General features: G+C 41.6%; 2 protein-coding genes across 5 annotated transcripts in view; one reads left to right on the forward strand and one right to left on the reverse strand.

Moving 5' to 3' along the window:
* The first annotated feature begins 1,501 nt into the window (after positions 1-1,501).
* On the forward strand, positions 1,502-8,628 carry rs1a (retinoschisin 1a). Of its 2 annotated transcripts, none has more exons than XM_030048615.1 (6): positions 1,502-1,635; positions 2,171-2,196; positions 2,654-2,792; positions 5,176-5,317; positions 6,340-6,535; positions 7,495-8,628. In XM_030048615.1, the coding sequence occupies exons 1-6, from the start codon at positions 1,581-1,583 to the stop codon at positions 7,645-7,647; spliced, it is 711 nt and encodes a 236-aa protein (XP_029904475.1). In that variant the 5' UTR covers positions 1,502-1,580; the 3' UTR covers positions 7,648-8,628. The 2 variants fall into 2 exon arrangements, with proteins under 2 accessions (XP_029904475.1, XP_029904476.1); XM_030048616.1 differs by having other exon boundaries at positions 2,663-2,792.
* Positions 8,629-8,714: 86 nt separating this feature from the next.
* cdkl5 (cyclin dependent kinase like 5) overlaps positions 8,715-23,049 on the reverse strand; it is a 50,463-nt gene continuing 36,128 nt past the window's right edge. The window contains exons 14-21 of one of the 3 annotated variants that reach the window (XM_030048608.1): positions 22,494-22,834; positions 21,582-21,683; positions 21,121-21,226; positions 19,138-19,273; positions 15,226-15,331; positions 14,661-14,822; positions 13,643-13,909; positions 8,715-11,650 (exon numbers count right to left, since the gene is read on the reverse strand). In XM_030048608.1, coding sequence (XP_029904468.1) covers positions 11,246-11,650; positions 13,643-13,909; positions 14,661-14,822; positions 15,226-15,331; positions 19,138-19,273; positions 21,121-21,226; positions 21,582-21,683; positions 22,494-22,834 — 1,625 coding nt within the window. In that variant the 3' untranslated portion in view covers positions 8,715-11,245. The remainder of the gene's footprint in view (positions 11,651-13,642; positions 13,910-14,660; positions 14,823-15,225; positions 15,332-19,137; positions 19,274-21,120; positions 21,227-21,581; positions 21,684-22,493; positions 22,835-23,049) is intronic. The other 2 variants (XM_030048609.1, XM_030048610.1) reach the window with 2 other exon arrangements.

A 23,049-nucleotide genomic window follows, 5' to 3' on the forward strand; every position in this document is an offset into this window, starting at 1 on the left:
TGATGTTCTGACCTCTTTTTGGGCTTTGTAGATGAAGGTGGAATAAGCCCTCGTCCTCTTCTTTGGTTGTTGATGCAGCTTGCTTGCAGCTTTGACAGGAGCCTTCATTTTACTGTATCACTCTTGTAAAAGACAGATTAAAAGACAAGCTGTGAAAGTGACAGCAGCCTTTTATGAAGGAGAGAGAGAGGAAAAAAACAGCTCTGTGCAATTTGGCTTGATTACTTTCACCTGAGTATCCTCAGCTGACTTTTAGTTTGACCAGCCCTCCATCTACAATTCTGAAGAAAAAAGTAAATCTTATAGTCTATATTTGAGGGAACATGACTATGTCTATAACTATTTTGCAGTAGGTGATGAAATTCAGTGTCTAAGGATTGTGTTTTCCCTGATCTAGTTTAAAAAAAAAAAAAAAAAAAAAAAACTTTCTCTGTTTTACTCATTATCATCTTTAAAGGCAAAACAGATCCCAGTGCATCATTTCATCCCCTACATGCTCAGTGATTGAGAGGGAACACTGCCTGTGCTTTATGGCTATAACACATTTCTTTATTTTTTTGATATAATTGTATTAATGCGTGGATTATAAATTCTGCTGGTGCTGCTGCCTCAATCTGCCAAAGGAAACAGAGTCACCCTAACTTTGGCCTAAATTAATATGAAATGCTGTGAATTGTCACGATCCTTGAAAAATAAATAAATAAATAAATAAATAAATAAATAAATGTGGCAAATCTAGCAAAACAATGTGAATTGCAAATGCAAGTAACGTCAATGTCTATTTCCTCCCTTAGAATAAATAATGTTTAAATAATTCTCGTCTTTTGCACATTGCAGAAGAAAGGAAAACATTTTACAGCACTGCACGTGTTTATTTACTGGATGTAAATTTTTGGTTAAATGTACTGAATGGATTCATTGCTGATTTACAACCTCAAATTGAATTCTGTTGTTAAATTCAAAAAAAAGAAAAGAAAAAGAAAAAGAAAAAAGAAAAGAAAAGAGAAAAATCATTCTTAAAGTGAATTGCCAACTTGTGAATTGTAAAGTGAATTGAATCTCTTCTTCCTCACATTTCCATGAATGGTTCCTCTTGAAAAGGAACAACGCAAAGGCAGCAGCCTGAGGGGGAGAGTCTTGCATCCCACAACACCTTCTGGTCAATCATATGGGTGACAAGGCCCAGCATAAGCCACCACCCTCTGTCTCTCTCTCTCTCCCTTTCTCTCTCTGTCTCTCTCTCTCTTCCACAGACATACACACCCATTCATACTCATTCCACTCAACCCCCCAACACCACACACGCCTGATCCTATCACATAACCGACCATCTTGGCTCTTGCGTGTCTCTGTTTGCAGGCTTTGTGGCTCTCCTTGTAGTGCTCAGTGATTTCTACAACCTGGCAGCAGAATGCATGGTGGTGGTGGGTGAACAGCTGTAGGAGGGGCTTTGTGAGTTAAGGATGGTATTAGGTAAGGCCATTAGTGTCCTGTGGATTATTGTAATCCAGCCTTTCTATTCTGCTGGCTTGGTTGCTTGCTCTACAATCAGTCTAGTTGGGGTTGAGGCAGGTTGGAAGATGGCCGTTAACGTGCGCCAGTGTTTCCTGCTGGCCCTGCTGCTGGGAGCAAACGGTAGGCGATCAATCTGTCTCTGCACTCTGATGCTTGTCTTGGTGAACCTGTTGTCTGTGGTTGTAGTTAATTTCTTACCTATGGATTTTTTTTTTCTCAAAAAAAGTAGGATCAGAAATGTATGGTGGAGTTAGGTTCCACTGGCTGGTGTACAGTATGTTACATAAATCACCTCAGATTGGACTGGTTGTCGGACGGAAGTAAAACAACGATGCTTTTGCTTCTCTGTGATCTCAGTAGTGATGATGAGTCACAGAGGATTTGACTGATTTGTCAGAAAGGTTTCCCTCCGTAATCCCTTTGATTATCATCCAAGTTTTTGTTGGGTGCCTTAATACTTGAATCTCTTTGTATGTCTCTGTGCTGAGTTCAATCTGTTGTTTAATTTGAATGCGGTTACACCAACAGGTAGATGTGCACATTTTGTTTGCCTTGATGGGAGACTACTGAATCCTAAAAGTGTATAAATCTATTCCTTTCTCTGTGCTTTCCTGGCAATCTGTGTTTCTGTCCGCCCGCCCATCTGTCTGCACAGTGTTGACCAGCGTTCGTGCTCAAGAGGTAGGTAGAAACCTTATCAACACAGTCAAGTCACCTTTGTTGATTTAACTGAGAAAGTAAAAATGAACACCATGTCAGTCTTTATGCCAGTCCACATCCATCAGAGTTAATTTGACACTTTTGATAGTTTTGAGCAGCTGCCACAGAGCTGTGTGAACAGACCAACAGCTCCCCAGTTAACACCTGTCATCTCCAAGTAATTATAGTATCACCAAAAAAAAAAAAAAAAAAAAAAAAAAAAAACAGCATTTGTCACCACTGGAACATTTGCTGTGACTGGACGATGGACAGTTCAGACAGCGTCTTTGCCTTTGTGATCATTAATAATCATTTTCACAATAACTCCCTTTTTTGCTTGTGGTAAATCAGCTACATTTTTTAAATAATAGGATTAGTTGCATTTCCTATAGTAGCATTGTATCTATTTAACATCAAATCTGTGTGTGTGCCTGCGTGGGTGAATGAGGCGGGTGTGTCTGAGGCATGGACCAGCAGGGCTTGTAAGTGTGACTGCCAAGGAGAATCCCCGACTGAGTTTTCCTCCATCGTGTCTCCAGCCGGCTCTCCCATGGTGCGAGGTGTGGACTGCATGCCAGGTGAGAACCATGCATGGGCTGCATAGCTCTATATTCACTTCCCATATTTTCTGCCAGTTTAAGATTTGCTTGCATGTGAAGTACCAAAATACACCCATTCATTTACGCACAATGAATTCTGTAGATAAGACTCTCTATTAGCCTTGTAGTGTACATAATATATATTGCAAAGTTACCTTCTGTTGAGATCAATGTGTTTTGTTGCTAGGTTGATTACCTGTAAAGTACTTTCAAACAAATGTCCAATGAGTGATATATAGGAAGCACATTTGTCAGCCTTCAGTGTCAGAATGACAAAGACACATTTTCTTTCAAATAGCTCAACTCACAAGAGAAGAAAACATGACTGACGTCACAGCTTTAGGTTTTCATCATTATTTAGATACAAATATGGCTTATATGTTTCATGGTGGCATTTTGGTTTTCTGAAGGAATGATATTTCACGTCAGATGTGCACTTTACAATACACAGATTTTATTTACTAATTGACAGTGAGGCCACAGTTTAACTTACTAACAGGGTGATTTTTGAAGAGTAGATGATCAAACTATTCCAGTGCGGTAATAGTTTTCTTGGTGTGTGAAGTGCTCTGTCTTGATTGGTTAATGCACAAGAGCTGCAGGTGACTGAAAGTGTGGATGAGGGCAAGGACAAAACATGTCTGTCTGTAACCTGCGGGAAACTCATTACAGACCACAGATGGAGGGAGAATCTGTATATGTGTGTGTGTGTGTGTGTGTGTGTGTGTGTGTGTGTGTGTGTGCAGCAGAGACGTGGGATACAAGAGAGAGAAAAAGGTCAACTCTATACATGTGTGTCAGTGTTTGTGTGTGTGTGCATGCACATGCATGAGTGTATAGATTGAACAGACTCCAGATCTGGTACCACAGAGCGGACATGCTCCATTTAATGCCCTCAGAGAATGTGTTGCTGAGGATACCAAAGAAGTTGGCTCAGAGCTGGCAAAATGGGAAACAAACGAGTGAGGTGTAAAGGTGAGTGGGGTCAACCTTCAGAAGGAAGACAGACAAAGTTGATGGAGGACGGGAGAAAGACAAAACTGTGGATTAGTTTTTAGTTGAAGAAAAGCTGAACGAGGGCTTTGGTGAAAGATCCAGCCGGAGTAAATCCCCTGCGATGACTTTCATTGACAGAGCATCATTCCACCTACTGCAGGTTTGGAGCCTTGGGGCAGTGAGTTGGCTAATCAATCGGTGCCACACGTGGTAAGCAGTGACGGAGAGAGGAGAAAGTAGTTCAGCAGCTAATCGTATTCTCAGAACCTGATGCTTGGATTACAGGGCTTGGAATAGGCCTTGTATGTCGCACAGTCACAGAAACCAGTGGATGGGAGGACAGGGACCTGCTGGGATCGACTCCCTGCCCTGCCTCAGATCCCTGTGCATCTCGCCTCTTGGTTTCTCTTTCACTATCTCCTAAAATAAACTTCATTGTGGTCTGCTGAGACAGGGAAGAAAAAAGTACATGAGGAAAGCATACGGAGTCACTCACGTTACTGTTATGTAAACACTTATCGCCTGACTCACACAGGCGCTGCTGCATTACGCGTTGTAATACCGGGATTAGACAGGATATGACCCTGTGTCAGATAGGCTTAGGCCAATAGTAAACAAAAGAGCAGCAGCTACTTGTATTGAACCACACTTTTCCTCATACACACTTGACAGTGCTACGGTGCCTCGGTGTAGACTTTAAAAAGAAAGACCTAGCCTTGCATGTGCAGCTCTCTCATGTTGACTCACTGGGGCGTGTAGAGAGATATATTTGTATATTCATAGTGTTTGCAGGGTTAAGTCCACAGCATTACAATGGAAGTGAGAGGGCAAATTGATAGATCAAAAGATGGGAGCAACACAGAGCTAAAGCTGTGGTGAGCAGAACATGGCCATCTGTCTGCCTGCCGCCCTAATGGACATCACTGATCTCTCACTGTGGAGAATTAAACTGGAGGCTTTTAGGATGGGATATGGGTCACACTGGGTCTGGTAATGGTGGGGGTTTTTGGTGGGGGGAGGGGGGTGGTGTTGAATGGGGGAGGCGAGGGGGAGGTGGAGCAAAGCGGAGGGCTTGATTTGACAGAGGAATGGATAGAGGCATGGAGACTTAACGATCCAGAGAGGCTTAATGTTGTTCATTTGCCTCACATTTCATTGTAACACATTACTGCTAAGCTGCGGACAGACATGTTTGTGTTCCCCCTCGATCGGGGTGGTGCCCTTGAAATCCATGCAGCCACCGCTAATCCAGGAAGTCCTTGAGTGAAAAACAATGACATGAAAATGACATGACAAAAGAGATTAAAATTAAAACCTCCTTCACTGGGAAATCTGGCTTATAATTCTCTGTTAACTCGCTCTGCAGAGTGTCCGTACCACAAGCCGCTGGGCTTCGAGGCCGGATCTGTGAGTCCGGACCAGATCACCTGCTCCAACCAGGAGCAGTACACCGGCTGGTTCTCCTCCTGGCTCCCCAGCAAGGCCCGGCTCAACAGCCAGGGCTTTGGGTAGGTACCAGCCAACACGTTACAGAACAGAGACAAACCCACTCTCTTTTACACTGGGAGATAAGCACATGGAGGAAGGCCTGTGTGCCACCGCATGTTTAATTTTTAATCTTGCCACAGAGCAGCAACTTTAATGAAGGCTTTTTACTTTTTGCACATGAGAGACTGTGGATTTTGTTTTCTTTTTGGACTTTTTGATTGCATTTTCCATTTTCCAACCGGGACCACTCCGCCAGGCATGTAGCCATCACTTCAAAAGTGTGGAGGATCAAATGTTCAAGAGCAAGACTTTTATTATTTATTATTTATTTATTTTTACTTTTGTGTGTGCTAATTTTCTAGTAATGTTTTACTAATTGTTTGTAATTTATTCTGATAATTTTCTGGTATTTTTCTTTTTTATGAGGTAAAGGGGTTAATAGCAAAGGTTAAATAGCAAACCTGAAGTGATATTACAGAACATTGCAGTTATATATTTGCATGGTTAATCCCTGACAGGGACAGCTGAAACCTTTCTGCCTTAATTTTTACCGCACGCTATCTTTCTGATCCAAGAAATGGCTGAATGTTCAGCCCTGGGGAAAGACCCTAATAAACAATTGACCAGGCACTCACCATCTGTGACGAGTAACACTGTAAAAAAAAAAAAAAAAAAAAAAGAGTGTTCAAAGAGACTCTAACCCATCTCTCACTATGTTAAGGTGCAGGGTTGTAAGCATGGTAAAAACAATATGTTTATTCAGTAACAGTAACATATTTGTGAATATAAGTAAGACCGGCTGCAAAAAGTATAAAAATGGATAGCCTGATGAGGATCAAAACCACTGCCTTTTTGCTGACAGTGTTGCAGTGTTAGCTGTTGTTGCTAACCCTAACCCTAACCCTAACCCTAACCCTGAGTCCAGCTGTCATACTCTTCAAGTGCACATGTGTGGTGAACCCGCCTGCAGCCTATATGCAGTATACAGCCTGATCAGTGTGTGTGTGTGTGTGTGTGTGTGTGTGTGTGTGTGTCCCCACAGGTGTGCTTGGCTGTCCAAGTTCCAGGACAACACCCAGTGGGTGCAGATTGACCTGAGGGAGGTGATGGTGGTTTCAGGGATCCTGACCCAAGGTCGCTGTGACGCTGAAGAATGGATCACCAAGTACAGCATTCAGTACCGCTCTGAAGACAAACTCAACTGGATCTACTACAAAGACCAGACTGGAAACAACAGGGTCAGTGTGTTTCAGCCGTGGCTAGAATACAGTGTGGGAAAGATACAATCACATGATGGGATGTCAACATTAGGCTAGACAGAAATTCAATTTGATTAACAATTCACTAGTTGGCAATTCCATTCAAGAACGATTTCTCTTAGTTTAGATTTGAGTTTGTAAACCACAATTGGAGTCAACAATTCTAAGCACTTACAGCCAAAAGTTTACATTCACATTTGAATAAACACATAAAACAATGTTGAGCTATTCTTTTTCCTCTGAAATGTGAAAAAAAAACAGACAACAGAATTTCTTAAACATGATTTGTTTAAAAAAAAAAAAAAAAACTGCCACACAATGTTAGTCTTTTTACTTTAGAGTCATGATTTGATTCTTCAGTCTCTCCTATCAGTTCAGGCTAACGTCAGAGCGATTCATTATGATTATTTCTTTTAGCATATCCGTGTAGCTGGCACAATTTGTTGTTGTGCTGCATCCATCCACACTCCACACATGTAAAATGTCCAAACCAGGGGCTGCTGGTGGGTTTAATGGTGAAAGAGACCTGGCCTCTGTCTGTACGCGTCTTTCCTATTGAAATGCTCTTTAGAAAGACACTGAATCCCAACCCTGCACTCTGACCTCCCTATACCTAGAGGAAGCGAGCAAAACAAGATTTTTCCAGTAGGGATCAATAAAGCCTCACAATGTTGTCGCCTACATGATGAAATTGAGGGGCTCGGTGAGACTGTGTGAGTGTGCTGAGTCCATTTAGGCGATATCTCAAGTGACACCAGTAGTCAGATTCTAATGAAACCACAATTAAAGGTCACTGTCAACCAATTGTGATGAATGACATGGATACAGTTGCTTTGTGCTTCTTCTTCATCTTGCTATTCAAACCTGACAATCGGTCAGATGGATGTCAGTCCTATCTGAATGATATCCTGACCCTGCTCCCTCGTTTCTCTCCCCAGGTCTTCTATGGTAACTCGGACCGCTCCTCCTCCGTGCAGAACCTCCTGCGCCCGCCCATCGTGGCACGCTACATCCGCATCCTCCCACTCGGATGGCACACGCGCATCGCTCTGCGCATGGAGCTGCTGCTCTGCATGAACAGATGCAATTGAAATTTTCGCTCCTGCTTCCCCGAGGCCTCGCCGCACATCTCCACCTGAGTCTGTACTTAAAGCCCCAACATAAAAGTGTGTGGTCAGTGATTAGATCAGCAGATTTGTCTAAATCTGTGTGTGGCCCCAGCCTACATGAATAAAAACTGATATTTGGTAAAACCACTTCCAATTCTGATTAAATATACAACAAATGAAACACATTTGACTAGTCTGATGGCAATAAACCAGATTTCTTTGTCTTGTAAAATGGGTGTGTATGCTCTTTCACGAGCTCATTAGCACGCACACTCCTGTTAGTTCTGTTAAACCAGTCTCACACTGCAGTTTTAAAATCAGATGAGTTTTCAGCAGATTGTTGCATTTGCAATCAAGTGACATAAATTCAAAGAGCCATGGAGAGGAAACAGTGTAATGGAGATTGTTTCCACAGATTTGATTTGGGACATGCCCTTCTAAAGGCCTCTTTTTTTTTGTTACATGTTTCCTAACCGTTGACCACTTCGTCTGGTGTTTAGTGGTCAACAGGGAATTTACTTTTCTAAATCTCAGTCAGTCTCTCTTCCTTACTGACCTTAATTATGGCCCAGTGATTTTACTTTTTTTTCCCCAGTGATTTTTTTTCTATTTGTGAACAATCACCATTTTTAAACTCAGGCAAAAGTACTTTGTTTGTTTACTGATATCATATGTTGTATTGTCTCCTAGCTTTCTACTTACAATGGCTAGAGTGATGTCGCTGAGCTCAGAGTGGATGTTCAGTGCGATACAAGCAAAATTGACTAACAAAGGATAATGTGTTAATTTTTGGATGTGTTTTTTTTATTATTGTGGTTAATTCCTGATGTGTTTCGTAACATACTGTAGTTAATTCAATTTCCCATGGTGCTATAAATTTGTATTTCAGAGTTTTACTCTGGAAAGGCATACTTCATTGTATCTGCAAACTGTTTCCTTGATTAAAGAAATACTCGTATCATGTATTTGCTTTCATTGTGGATTGTGTTGTTTCCATCTGCGCACTGTGTGTGTGTGTGTTACCAATGAAATAACCGCATGAGCAGTTGAAAAATGTACAGTTGGCTTTTATTATGATACTTTATAATTTTAAGGTAGAATGGTCAGTTTAGATACATCACTATTTACACCCTGTAAGAAGTGGAGAACAGCTTAATGAAAAAAAAGGAAAAAAGAAACAAAACGAATTCTTTAGGAAAAACATTCGTGTCTGCAAACAAAGATTCATCTTTCCATCTCAGTTACTGTATGTGACGTGCTGGGTCGAAGCCTCCGTTTCCATATGAAGTGTTGAGTCAGTTAACGTAAGGCTTCAGGTCACTGGCAAGGCGAGCTTTGTCATCACTCCGTTGCCTCGCTCTGATGACACACACAGACCCACCACAGCAGTCATTTACAATCACTCAATCATTCAATCAAGGTTTTCCATAATACATGTTGTGACAGTTTTAGCTGTCCAAGGTCATGTTCAAGGACAAATCAAAATAAAAAAAATATTGCACAACAATGCCATTATACTGAATGTGGACAATCACCTTGCTTTAATCACAGTTCCCTGTTGAAAATCCTTTCCTCTGTTATTTTTGGTTCCAATTGAAGCAGCCACTGATCCGGCTAGTATTTGGCCAGTCCAAACATTATTGCTTTCAATCAGCCAAGCAATTAATTTGTTTACTTGTTTTTATGCCTTTTCATCAGTGTGACAGATGAGGAACAAAACATCAGGCTGAAACCAAATTTTCCCTATTCCATGGATTAGTTTGAATTTTAACCAAATGTGTCCCGCCTTTCTTCTTTCCTTCGTTCCCTCCTTCCATGATATTACTGATCTATTTGGCTGCACTTGTTAAGGAAAAGCTTTGCTTCTTTGCTTAGAGTGGTCAGTGTCACAGAGAAGAGGAAGGCGTGAAGGACAAATGGGAAGAATGGAAGGAAAACTGCACTGAATCTTTTAATTAGGCCACAAATAGCTTTTTGTTCTACACAATTCAGTTTTTTTTATCATCCACAGATCAGCAGACAACAAATAAATGCAATTATCAACAAGCTAGTTAATAAAATTCATCCCTGATCATGATTATTGGTGTTGCACAAATTAAATGAAATAATAAAAAAAAAAGATGTAATGTCAAGAGGAAAGGGTTGGAACTAAATTCAGATTTACAAAATGCATTTACAAAAACATTGACTAACACAAGCTTTTAAAACGCATACAGAAATGTAAACATGTTAAGATCTTAAAGGTTGTAGGTGAAGTATGCATATTGCGCCATACTCTCCTACTGTCTTGATCGGCTAAATGTTGTAGCTGGGTCACTCAAATTTAAATTAGAGAGGGTATGGGCAACTTTTCATCAGGGCTGTGCGGCGCAGAGGGCACAGTCATGATGCCCACGACTTGCTGTTAAGGCTGATAGACAAAACTGAGCCGCCACGGCAGCTGGGAGCTGGAGAGCTGTTGCAGCTGACAAAAGACAACAGCATGAGATTGAAACATGGGGTTTACTTTCAAAGGGTTAGCCAATGAGTGGGACATGAGTAGACTGGCCTTTATGTGCACATGCAGCTAGCATGCTGTAGAATGAGCAGTCAGTGAGCACGCTGCCTTTTCTACTATCAGCTTTAAATGACAAATAACCTGACTTGTCACCAAACCCTCAACACTGATGTTATGACTGTTGCACCTGTTGCAGCAGGTGTCAAGTATGTCAGCAGAATGAGATATTTTCCACTTCAGGGAATGAATATTTTTCAATAGTTCTTCACAAAATGGAAAATCAACATAAAATAACATGAAATTCTGTTATAAATAACATATTAAATTGTGGTGAGCAAAAAAGACATTCACCATTAGATATCCTTGTGACATATTGTATTATCAACACATAAATATCTATGCATTTCTTTTTGTGTCGAAACTAAAGCTCTTGCAATTACACAATAATTCTATTATACCTTTTTAATATTCCCATATAGCCTACATACTGTGTCATTTATAGCTTATATCCTTGAATTTAAAACAAATAAATATTTAATAAATAATGTTGATATAAATTATTAGTTTTTTTTGTTCTTATCAAATATCAGAGCTTGAAAAACATATGACTTTATTGGCCACCTCTGTGGCAGTGGTGTCTGATGTGTTGTAGTAGTGTCCTGTAAGCAGAAGATGGCAGCAAAGAGGCCAGATGGGCAGTGTCTCTCTGCTGCTGCAGACAGAGGGCCATTTCTTGTTGGCACAAAAGATCATCTTACTTTCTGATGCTCTAACCTTAACAGCCAGTAGAGAGAGAATCACACAAAACTGACACAATACTGGCATCCCAAGGGGGGAACTACCTCTGCCCTGTCACTGATCCCTAAAAGACACTGTAACTGGTGAGTGTCTTGTCCCCTCAGCGTCTAGTCTTCAGCAAAGTTGTTGATTTCAGAGACATAAGCATCAACAGAAAATTGTGTTTCTGGATGACGACTTCTCAGAGCTGCATGTCTGATCCAGTGAAATAGGTTTGTAATGTAAACTTGTACGACAGCTTGTACGATCATGGATGCCATGTTGGAGGTGGTGTGGTTCGGGGTCTTACAGCGCGGTCTCCTTCAGGTCGTTGAGGTTTGGCATCCTGGTGCGGGAGGCGCGGGTGAAGGTGGGTCCGTTCTGCCCAGGTTTGATGCCCAGCTGTTCAGGGGTATACTGCCCCCCCTCTACCCGCTGTAAGGCAGACACATGCCAGCTTGACTCGATCTGTCCTGGGATGGGGTAGCTGGGCTTGCGACTCTTGGCCTGGGTGGAGCTGCTCACCCCAGAGTGTCCCCTGCTGTCTGTGTGCGCCCTGCCTTCAGGGTAGCCCGCTTTGGAGGTGGGCTGTTGGGGGTTAGGGAGTGTGGCTTGGAAGCGCAGGTCTGGAGGAGGAGGAGGAGGCTGAGCTTGGTTAGAGGAAGAGGGGGAGAGGTGCAGGAGTCTGCGAAGTGACTTCAGTGGTTGGCTCTGGAAGGAGAAAGATCAGTACGTTGGTAGATAGACATGCAGGCAGAGATGAAGCGGCTAAAGTCAAGACTCTGACAACTGTTGCAGCTCAAAAGAAACTCACTAATGACCCTTTTCCACCAAAAAGTTCCAGGGCCAAAAGAGTTGCTCTTAAAAAGGGTTCTGAGGGCAAAGTGAGTACCCTTGGCTCTGAAGTGCTTGCATTGCTGTAGTGAACCTAACCTATCGGCTGACAACAGAAAAACAGGCGCTTCATTTTATTTTGATAGGGCCTGTAGAGAGATGGAACTGGGTGCGGGATACGACAAGAAAAAGACCTGGATAGTAATCAAACCTGTGGCAGCAAGGTAAGACAGCGGGCCATCTAATGTTCATGACATTTGGTTTTGGAGAGGAGACACAAAGAGGCTGAAAATGAGATTAAGGATGCAAGAAAAGCAAGACTAAAAAGAGGAGACTACTTTTCAATAATTGATATTAACTGGGACATGACGTGCACTCACAAATGGAGATGATTCTCCCTCAATCACTAGCTGAATTATCATAATCTTTTGTTTATGGATGCTCGCAGCTGTTTTTAATAATGGCAAGGGTGATATTTTATGCCGCTTGCGTCAGTCGGGGATGTTATGCTCCTAAACTCCAACCTGACTGTCCCCAGGAATTCAGTGAATACTACCTGCAGAGACCATTTTGGGGCCCAGGAACTCAACCTTTGGGGCAAAAAGATGGACTGGTTTCTCCAGTGAAAAACAGGGGTAAGGGTTCCTGGTTGCTCCAAAGGGGTCCCTGTGTTTTAGGGCCAGTTCGTGTGGTGGAAAAGGGGTATGAAACTGCAGTGCAAAGGCAATTTGTTCCTGTTGGTGCCTCAGTTGCTTAAGCTAACAGTTCAGAATTTTTGTATTATTCAGTAACACATTTATGCAAATTAAATTGTGGCCAAAACAAGCCCTCACAAAGAGCAAGTGAATAGCCCCTTCATTATCAATTGCAAGCACAAATTGCTTGCTTCAGCTTTAAAACTAATTTACCATGGCTGGCAACCTTGTGGCGTAAAGTGCCCTTGATAATTCTAGTGTTCTCTGATCTTTTTCCAAGGATTTATTTATTGGTATTGACAAAATGAGGCAACATAATACAGTAAACAAGTGTGGAAAAAATGCTTAAATAAAAATACAATAGTAATTCTAGCCTTGTGATGTACCGACGACCGCTCCTGATTGTTTCATTTAGTTCTGCCCAGTGCATGCTGGGAATCTCCCCCACCCTACTTTTGACCCTAAATAAGAATAAGTGAGGATGGATTATAAAATAAATGGATGAATGAATAATTCTCTGGTCTGATTTGATATTCAAGGATGAAAATCATTCTCTTGCTTGCCTTACTTGCCTTTTTGAAAGGCTAAAATCTGGAAAGTCATTGAACTACTGTTCAAAAGATCTTACATGCACTACAATAGTTTGGAGTTAGAGTTGTTAAATGTTTGTGAATCAGGTGTAGTACTAATTTGCAAAGCCTCACCTACAAATGATATTATTCATGCAAAATAATATGATTTGCATATCATTTACATATGCATGAACATAACACGTGCAAAACAGCTTTCTTTTCTGACCAGCGGCAGTAGAAAGCTTTCATCCAGACAGTGAAGCAGAGCAGTGGCTTTGAACTGCAGTGGATTCTAGGGATCCTCACAGGTCCTTGTGGGGCTTTCACGAGGTCCTCAAAAAGAGAAACCGTTTGATTTCACTGTAATTTAATTAATTAGAATTTGTGTGAATGATTATTTCAGTGTTATGTTTTAGTCTCACTGCTGTGACTATATTCGTAGGGCAAAATCACTTCACATGGGGGACCGTGCTCGATTGAAGTCAACTTGGGGGTTCAGAACAGGAAAACGTTCCCAGGTGCCTGATACAGAACATGCCTTTAATGCATTTAGGCTGCAATTGTGAAACAAATGCAAACTCAAATCTCCAGTACATACACACCTGAGAGTGTGAGTCAACTGGTTTCTCAGGTGGCCAGTCACTGACTCTCTCTCTCTCCCTCCCTCTGTCCCTCTCTCTCTCCCTTTCTCTCTCTCTTTCTCTCTCCCGTTCTCTCTCTCTCTCTCTGTCTCGATCTCTGTCCCGGCTCTGTTCCCGCTCCCGGTCTCTGTCTCGGGAGCGCTCACGGTTTTTTCGACGGCTGCTGTGGTGAGAAGATGATTTGGAGCTCCTCTGCAGGGACAGGTGCTCTTGCCCGTTACCAGGAACCTACCATTTCAGATAAAGAAATGCAGGCGCATGATTAGCAAGTCAACGTCCTCATTGTGGATATATTCACTACACATAATCCTGTTACCCCATAATCATTTACAACACAAATATGAACGAGCAGTCATAACTCTGACATCCCAAATCCCGTTGAGGCTTCTCATGCACTCCTCTGGCAGCACCGGACAAAACACAAGGTGGTGATGGCAATTAGTGAAGACATCATACAAAAAATAAATAAATAAATAAATAAAATACTCCCAATATTTGGCCTCTTGTGTGTTTTCAAACTATAATATAGATTATACAGTAAATGAGTGTATCTATGAGTTTGTACATGTATATTTATGTACACATACATGAATATAAGTGTGTAGGAATGAATGTCAGTGAGATTGTAGTCATACATGGTGTTATTTTATTTATTCAAAACTGTTCTATCTGAAAACAAGATGAACCTCAGTCTGTGCATGAGCAAACACAGTACAGTAATATCCGACGGTGAAATGTGGATGCAATGTGATTGCATTAGGCAAACGGTACAGCAAGACAATATGGATGCACATACACCGTGCAGTATCGGACTCGATACACATTTGAAATCCTTTCAATTTGTCATCTTTATTCCTCTACTGAGTCAGGAAAGCTCAATCAGTCCATCACAGAGTGCTTGAGAGGATTTCAAACCAGGAAACCCTGGTGAGTGCAGTGTGAGAGTTAACATGCAGTGGTAGTGTTGAGGTTAGATTACTGGTGAGGCAGGGTAGGGCGCGGTAGGCTGGTGTTGTACCATAGGCGAGGCGACTACAGGTAGGACTTTGACAGCTGAGTTGTGCTTTAAGCTATTCTTAGAGCTAAAGAGGGGGAAAAGGCTTTTCCTGATGCTGGGGTTCCTCCCATCTTCCATGTCGGTCTGTGGAACAGAAGACGCACAGCCAACACTCTCAACACAAATCTCTCACCCCAAACGGAAGACAACTGGTGTACCTTATCCCCAGCTATTAGTAGACATACCACCTCACAACAAATATAGATATCAATCATTAATCACATGAATAGTTGATTGTAAAAAAAAAAAAAAAATCTATTAGGTTTAGTTCAAATAGGTAGCACAGTTAGATCTCTACAGTGTTAAGTACATGTAATATTCTCAAATTGATGTTCAAAGATACAGAATTGAGAAAATGCCAAATGTATTATTTTTCAAGTATCAGATACTACATGGTGAGACATACCAAGCAGCTCCAACACATCAACCAAGATGGCATTTTTTCTGCGTTAGATGACATGACATGTGACTACTAGCAGAATCTTACTATTTGCGTCTTCTTCTTCTTCTTTTTAATGGCTCTGAAGAAGCCTTGTTTTTCCTTCTCTTTGGTGGGCTCTGGAGGACTCATAACCATGGCTTCTGCGGCAGTCCTGTGTAGCAATTGAATTTTATATAACTCATGTTTGTGATTTTAAGATGATTAATTCTTCTAAAGTGAGTCTCATATGTTGAGGGCACAGATGTATTGGACAAAGTAAGGAGTAAAAAACATAGTACTGTATATATGGGAATTAAAAGAAAGTGTGACACAACACACCTGTTTATTGGTGCCGAAATAACACCAATGGTGTAGTGAAAGACTATAACTGGTGTTTGGATGATGCTCAAGTTCAAGCTTTAAAGCTGCATAGAAACACTTCACAACCCTTTTTCTGCATCTTGAATTACTAAACACTGTAACTCAAATAAATAGGAGGCTACTGAGCATTTGCTCAGTTGCTCAAGTGCCAAATAAACACAGTTTTTTAGCTGAATGACATGAATCCAGAGAGTTCACAAGTAGCACAGTCTAGTTTGGGTGAGACAAGTGGATTCAGTGCCATGAATAAACACAAGGGTGGAAATATAGGCTTTTTTTTTTTTTTTTTTTTTTTTTTTTAAATCAAATATATGAATAAAGTCACATTGGGTTATCATGACAGTATACACAAAACATCTTGTATTGAAACTGTCAACACTGTGGTACTGCTGTGGAGTGTTTTATTTATTTATTTTTTATGTTTATTACGCAATCAAACAGAAAAGATTTCCAGTCAAAAAATAGCTTTGAGAGCAGAACTATTGACACTGCAATAACAAAATGTTTTATTGCAAGTAAAATACATTTGTGATTAAAATGTGAATCACACCTTTTCTTTGCAAATCAAAGTTTTGTTTGCAAATCCAAGTTTTGTTTACAAAGCCAAAATTTTGTTGAAAATCTCCAAAGTGTTGTTTGCAAAGCCAAAAATGTTGTTTGCAATTCCACAAGTTTTGCTTGCTGTTGAGCTGAATCTTGTGGGCAGGATGATGCTGAGGATATGAGACACATCTCTACTAGCCAGTGTCGATCAGAGCAGCAGCGTGGCAACATCCACAGTTATAATGTGACAGAATCACCACCACCTTCTGGACAGGAGTGTGGATCAGATCGGCTACAACACAATTACATTATCACTGTGGATGCTGCCAAGCTGTCAAAAAAAACTTCTGGATTTGCAAACAAAAGTTTTTGATTTTTGACTGACACAAATTTATTTTACTTGCAATAAAACATTCAGTTTCAACATTTAGATAGCTTTCCTCTCACATCTATTTTTGATTGCAAATCTGTTCTGTTTGATTGCACAATAAAGAAACAAAGAAACAAACAAAAAAAAATTGTCCATATACGTCCAGCTCAAGAAAATAATACCCCATGTCTCCACAACAACAGAGCAAAGTAATATTTGAGTGTTTTCTCACTTGGTTTGTTTCAGCTTCTCAAGCCTCTTATGTGCATATGTGATATCTTTGTGTTATCTTGGGGAAACTGGCTCCCAGGATTAAATCTGAGGTTACAAGTCTTGGCATTGTATTGGATCCAGATCTTAGTTTCAAGTCCCACATTAACAAGGTGACGAAGACATCATTCTTCCACCTTATAAACAGCGCTTACGTGCGACCATTTATAAATCAAAAAGATGCTGAAAAACTAATACATAACTGATACATGCTTTTATCTCAAGCAGACTTGAATACTGTAATGTACTTTTTACTGGCCTTCCAAAGAAAACCACTAACAGACTTCAGCTCATCCAAAATTCTGCTGCTCGCTTTTTAACCAGAACCAGGAAGAGAGAGCATGTTAGTCCGGTCTTAGCTGCCCTACACTGGCTCCCTGTAACATTTAGGGCCCTATCTTGTGCCACCCGCTACCCGCAAATTGCGGATTTAGGAACTTCCGCTATCCCTAAACGGTATCTTGCGCCACCCGCTACCCGCTATCCGTTATGCCGTCATTTGCGCCTGGAGGTGTGTCCGTGGGCGTGTTTCATGCGCTATCCCTAAAGTTGCTATCTTGCTGTTATATAAAGTTGCTATCTGGGCTGTTATGAGAGCGCGCCCAGGCGGCTTCAATGCGCGCCCCGACGGAGCCTCGCCACGCACACGGTCGGACTGATACCGGGACGTCGCCGGAATGGACTGAGTATATTACTCATATAGACTGTTTAGAGGAAAGACTGTTTTAATTGGACACTTACGCCAGCACGTTTTATCATAAGCCAGCAGCTGTGCTATATTTTTATTTTTAATATTTTATTTGCCCAATCTACCTTGTCAATAAATTAGTTTACACATAGTTCCACCTCTGCCTCTTGTGTGTGTGTGTGGTGTGGCCCGGGGATTTTATTCAATCAGTACAACCTTGTGACACGTCCACTTGGACACATGTGGCTCCACCTCCCGAATTAACTCGCCTATAATATAATATATAATATGTATATATATAAAGCCAACTTGCTTTAGCCTCAGTAGAAGCCCTCTACCTCCCTCTCTCCATCGTGGGTTTAGGATTTAGGATTTAGGATAGCGCATCCTGCCCTTAAAGGCAATGGCACCTGGCACACTGATTGGTTTAACTGGCGTAACGCCGAAAACACGCCTATGCATAATATAGCGGGTAGTGCAGGTGTTTTACGGATAGCGGGAGGTGCACAAGATAGCAACTTTTACGGGGGAACGCCTCTTCCTAAATCCTAAATCCGCAAATAGCGGGTTTAGGGAGTCTGGCGCAAGATAGGGCCCCTAGAGTTGACTTTAAGGTTCTCTTACATGTATACAAAGCACTTCATGGGCTAGGACCGAGCTACATTGCCAACTCCCTTATTGGCTATGCACCCCAAAGAGCACTGCGATCGTCTGCTGCTGGCTTATTGGTTCCCTACAACAGTCGAAAGAAAATCGGGGATGCCGCCTTTATTACTTACGCCTCCAAACTTTGGAACACACTACCTTCAGACATCAGGGAAGCCAGCTCACTAGACATCTTTAAAAGAAGACTAAAAACCTACCTTTTCACTCTAGCCTTTAACTAGCTCCTATTTTATTCCACACTGTTGTCTTTTATTGTTTTATTTGCATCTTTTGTTTTATTTCAAAGTTCTCGTTTTTAGCCTTTTCTTTTTAATTCCACCCTGTGCTGTTTTTAATGTTTTATTTCAAGGTTTTCAAATGTTCTTCTTTTTATTGTGAAGCACTTTGAGCTGCAATTCTTGTATGAAAGGTGCTATACAAATAAAGTTTTATTATTATTTTTTATTATTATAACATGCCAAATGAGCTCAGTTTGGTTCTTTTTTTGGTTTTAGCTTTTTTGTTCATTTAAAAAGAACCACGTTTCTTTCCTTTAAAAAGAACAATATGTGAATACACCCTTTGAAATGTCAGTGTGGTCAATGTGGTGACAGTCAGCACTTAAAATTTTTTTTTAAAAAAATGTTGTGACAGCTAATTAACCAGAGGAATTTGTGTTTTGACACACTTTATTTATACATGTCTGTTAAATATGTCACATAGCATGAAGGTTTAAGAAACAGAATTTTGGCAAGGAAATTATGGGCAAGGAAAAAGTATGACCACAAACATTTGACTATTAAGGCCCTTTTTGCTATAATGTGGAAGTCTAGTGGTCAAAGTGGGAGAATGTGACTGTACCAGGCAGAGCTCCAAACGCTGTGTCATGATAAAAGTCAAGCAAGTATACAGATTCAACCTTTATATAACCTTTTCTCAGCCTCAGTTGTATTTACATGCAAGCCCATACACATATACATGCTTTGGGTTAGATGTGGTGGGTATCTATTATTGCACTGCACCGATGTCACACTGAAAAAGCCCCTGCAACAACACGCCAGTTCAGCAAACAAATTCTCACCAGTCAAAAGCGGTCTGGCGCTTGGCGTGGTTGGCCATGACAACAGGGTCTCCTGGTACCACTGGTACAACTGGCCCTCGACCCTGCCCGACACCATCATGGAAAGAGGAGGAGTTATCTGGCCTGGGGGAGGGGACTGGAGAGAAAACGGGAAGAGAGAGAGAAAAGGATGAAAACTTGGAGAAATGAAGACTCTGCATCCTATTTTAGAGAAAAATGAGCTGTCGACATTTAGGCCCTTCATAATAGTGAAAAAAAAAACAAGAAATGACTATAACCAGTTGAATTATAATACTACCATACTATGCAGGTGCTGGGGGCACATGCATAGTATGGTAATGGGAGCGGACACTAAACAAATAACAGTTGTTTTTTTTCCTAATGTACATAAAGACCCATCTGAATCTCATCCTGCTATCTGTTTCCCAAGACCCTGAACATGATGCTGTTTGGCCTAAATAAAATCATATATTTGTCTGAATGTGAGACTCTCTCATTGGCTCACAGCCAAAACAAAGGCAGTGCTTTCAGTGAAGACACCAATAGCGTAACCATGGATACTGCATTTTTGGTGTATTTTATTGAACATTCGAAAATAGCAGTGATAGTATAAGGCTGAGATTCACTGTGTTACTGCTTCACATAATACGGTGAGCGTAGTAAATGGGAAGATTTTAAATTTCGATCAAAATGGGTTTGAGATAAAATCTAGAGTCTCCCAGGACAATTATAAGTGTTGGCAATGATGCCTCAACTGGTCATTACCTACATTTCCCAAAATGACTTTCAACAACCCCGAGAGAATGGGCGTAAACAAACTGTTTTCAGTTAAGGTGGGAGTATGGGAAAATAAATACAGACACCTAGTCAACCAGATGGATACTGGTGCACGCCTATCTTCACAGCCATGGTCCTTACTCAGAACGTAGGCTTTGACCCAATACCCACACCTGTGGTCTTGAGTGAGAGTGTTCACACACTGCCAAGCAAGTGTGGAAGACCCATCCTGTGTCTGAAATGCCCAAAAGCAGGTGCACTTAATCCACACTTAATGAGTCCCTTGCCCTATTGCTGCTTCATAGAGGCATGGAGTATGTGCTATGATTAATGTGTACCCCACATTAATCATAGCAGGGAAAGAAAGTATTTCTTTGTAAGGGATTATTATTGTATTTATTTATGATTTTGTTTTAATGCCTGATTTACTAATTAAGCCTTTAATTCACATAACTATTTAGAAAATGAATCCTTTTTATGTCATTCTTGAGGCATAAAGACATTTTAAATATTTACTGCTGCGACAATTGGAAATGTCTTCCTTTTGCCGAGTGTGTCCCAGTGTGCGTTGATAAAACCTCACAACACTATGGGGTCCTATTTCCATAAAGGTGCCTTGCACTGTGCTATGAAAATAATACCCATTGTCTTCACACGTACACTTTGTTCAGGTCGCAGAACAAAGGCCCTGCGCGTCCAGAGCTCTGCTGATTTTCATGCTACCAATCTAACTGGGCAATGTTTTACACCTGTGACACCAAGTGAATGCAGCTAGGAAAGAAATCCCACAGTACTCTGGGTTCAGGTGTCGCTTCACCAAAAACCACTGTTCTAGCTCAAGTATTTCTGCTATAGAACCCAATTGTTGTTATAAACAATAATTAGAGAATTACACCACCAAACAACAAAATTTGCACTGAAATGCAAGCATCATTACAAGTAGTTGTTTTTGTAACAGCAGTTAAATAAACAGACTGGATTTACAAATTAAATTCAAAAGCCTTTAATGAGTAAAAACGCTGATCAAAACTTTGATGTAGACTCCTTCTGAAGCCATTGCCCAATTATGAGGAAAGAAGAAGGGCAAAAAAAATGATCATGCTATGCTTGATTTTAAGGAGAATTTCCCCTCAAGTCAGTCATCCATCAGTTAGTATACTGTATGCAGAGCCCTTTTGACTGGCTTTGGGGACTTATGCTCCTTACCTCGATAGAAGCTGCCTACTCTCCGAGGCATGGACTCACTGAAGATCATACGGTTCTCCTTGGACGAGCTTCCGTCCTCAACATGGGGGTCGTGATACATACCCACCTGGGAACCACAACACACAAGCACATGCACAACACGCACACACAAAAACAACCACGACCGCAAATGGACACACGGACACAGAGCAATACCAAGTCCCTCAATATTTCATTCATGTGACTGATAATCTCAGTTTATCTCATGACCAGTGATTCACCCTTCACCCTAATATTAGCTGCCACGTTCTTTACTGGCTCACATCACAAAACATTCAGGACGATCTTGAAATTTTTTAGTGAGGCTACATTTATACCAGCGACAACATAGGCAACAGAGAAAGCTATGGAGACGAGCAGTCAGCAGAGCTACAGTATGTATTTAGTGAGCTGGTTGGAGGTAGGGAGTTAGGGAGGCGGACCTCGTTTTTAGAGCGCTGTGCATGAAAAGCAGCAGTGTTGTCCCTCGTAGAGTCTTTGATGGGGGCACAAGGGTGGTTCATGTCCTTAGGGGACTGCTCACTCTGTTGAAAAGACGGACAGGTGCAGGTAAAAGCAGACTGGAGTAGCAGCACGGAGCACAGGCAATGATAATGTAAGACAGTGACCGTCTCTGCACACACACATCAACTAACGCAACTGCACATGTACACAAACACCCTCTCTCTCTCTCTCTCTCTCTCTCTCTCTCTCTTTCTGACACACACATACACACGCACATGCACATATGCACAACCACCAAAGGAAAAATCCATTGTTACACTTTTACATATAAAAAATCTGTGCTGTTCAGGGCATTCCAGGAGTTATTTTGAGTGTGATTTACTTTATTGGTGTACTTCCTTTCCTTCAACCTCTTCTTCGAATGACCTGTCGCCTCTCCCAGAGATGCAGAGCACAGCAGCCGCGGTGAGAGCAATATCAAAGTCCAGCTGAGTTGTACTCCTAACTCAAAACACACTTTGTGGATGCATTGTGTATTCTAGTCTATTGAGGTTACTGTCAGTGGAGAGATTGGTACTGTATCACTTTCACTTCTACGATGGATTTCTCTCCATGTGATTGTGGAAATTCAGTGCAAAATGCTGGGTCTACATGTTTTAGCTAGTCCTCAAAAAATTCAATTTTCAACGTCCATTGTAGCTATATTGGAAATTTCTTGATGTGACCTTAAATCGTCTATGTTTGGCCAGTCACCCATGGGAATAAAAAAAATTGATCACAACAAAATGGACCGAGAAATGCAAGGTACATCATCACTGGCTGTTTTACAGTATTTTAGAGTGGATTTTTCCTTTAACTACCAATACACACACAGAGCGTCTGCCACTAACCCTCGTCATGTCGTCCGTGCAGTCTTCTCTAGAAGAGCTGACAGAGTGTCCAGTGAGGGTGGTCCGGTGCTGGAGCTGGGGGGAGAGGAGCTGCAGGCTACTGGCACGTGTTGGCACCCCCTGCCCTGGTGGAGGAAGCCCCCCCAGCCCACCTTCTGCACCGTGGGGCCGGTGGCGCTCCCTCCTCACATACATGGAGTGGCGGTGAGGCCGCTGCTGAGAGGAGAAGGGAGAGGTATAACCCAGGCCGTAGTGGTAAGATTCATGAGGGGATGGCAGGGTGTGAGTGGAGGGCATCCCCACTCCTCCTGGGTCTAAGAGCTCTGGAGCTTTGGCCTCTTCTGCAGAGGAGAGGAGAAGAAATCCAACATTTACCCACTGAACTCTTGCTGTCTCCACTACATGTTATGCAAACTGTAATTTGTTTCCTTACATTAAAGGTGCACTATGCAAAATTGAAGGCTGGCTGAGATAGGGACAATTTAACTCAAGTGAAAGAAAAAAAAAGGGGAATTAAGTCAGGACGACGTTGAGTGCCATGTAAATTGTACCTTCG

Source organism: Myripristis murdjan, chromosome 3, assembly GCF_902150065.1.
Source record: "Myripristis murdjan chromosome 3, fMyrMur1.1, whole genome shotgun sequence".
NCBI classification, from domain to species: Eukaryota; Metazoa; Chordata; class Actinopteri; order Holocentriformes; family Holocentridae; genus Myripristis; species Myripristis murdjan.

What these genes read in the sequence shown, in the direction of transcription:
- rs1a (XM_030048615.1), top strand. Translation starts at nt 1,581, where the DNA reads ATGGCCGTTAACGTGCGCCAGTGTTTCCTGCTGGCCCTGCTGCTGGGA. An exon ending in CCTGCTGCTGGGAGCAAACG is followed by an intron (nt 1,636 to 2,170) that starts GTAGGCGATCAA and finishes CTGTCTGCACAG; the next exon opens with TGTTGACCAGCGTTCGTGCT. An exon ending in CTCAACAGCCAGGGCTTTGG is followed by an intron (nt 5,318 to 6,339) that starts GTAGGTACCAGC and finishes GTGTCCCCACAG; the next exon opens with GTGTGCTTGGCTGTCCAAGT.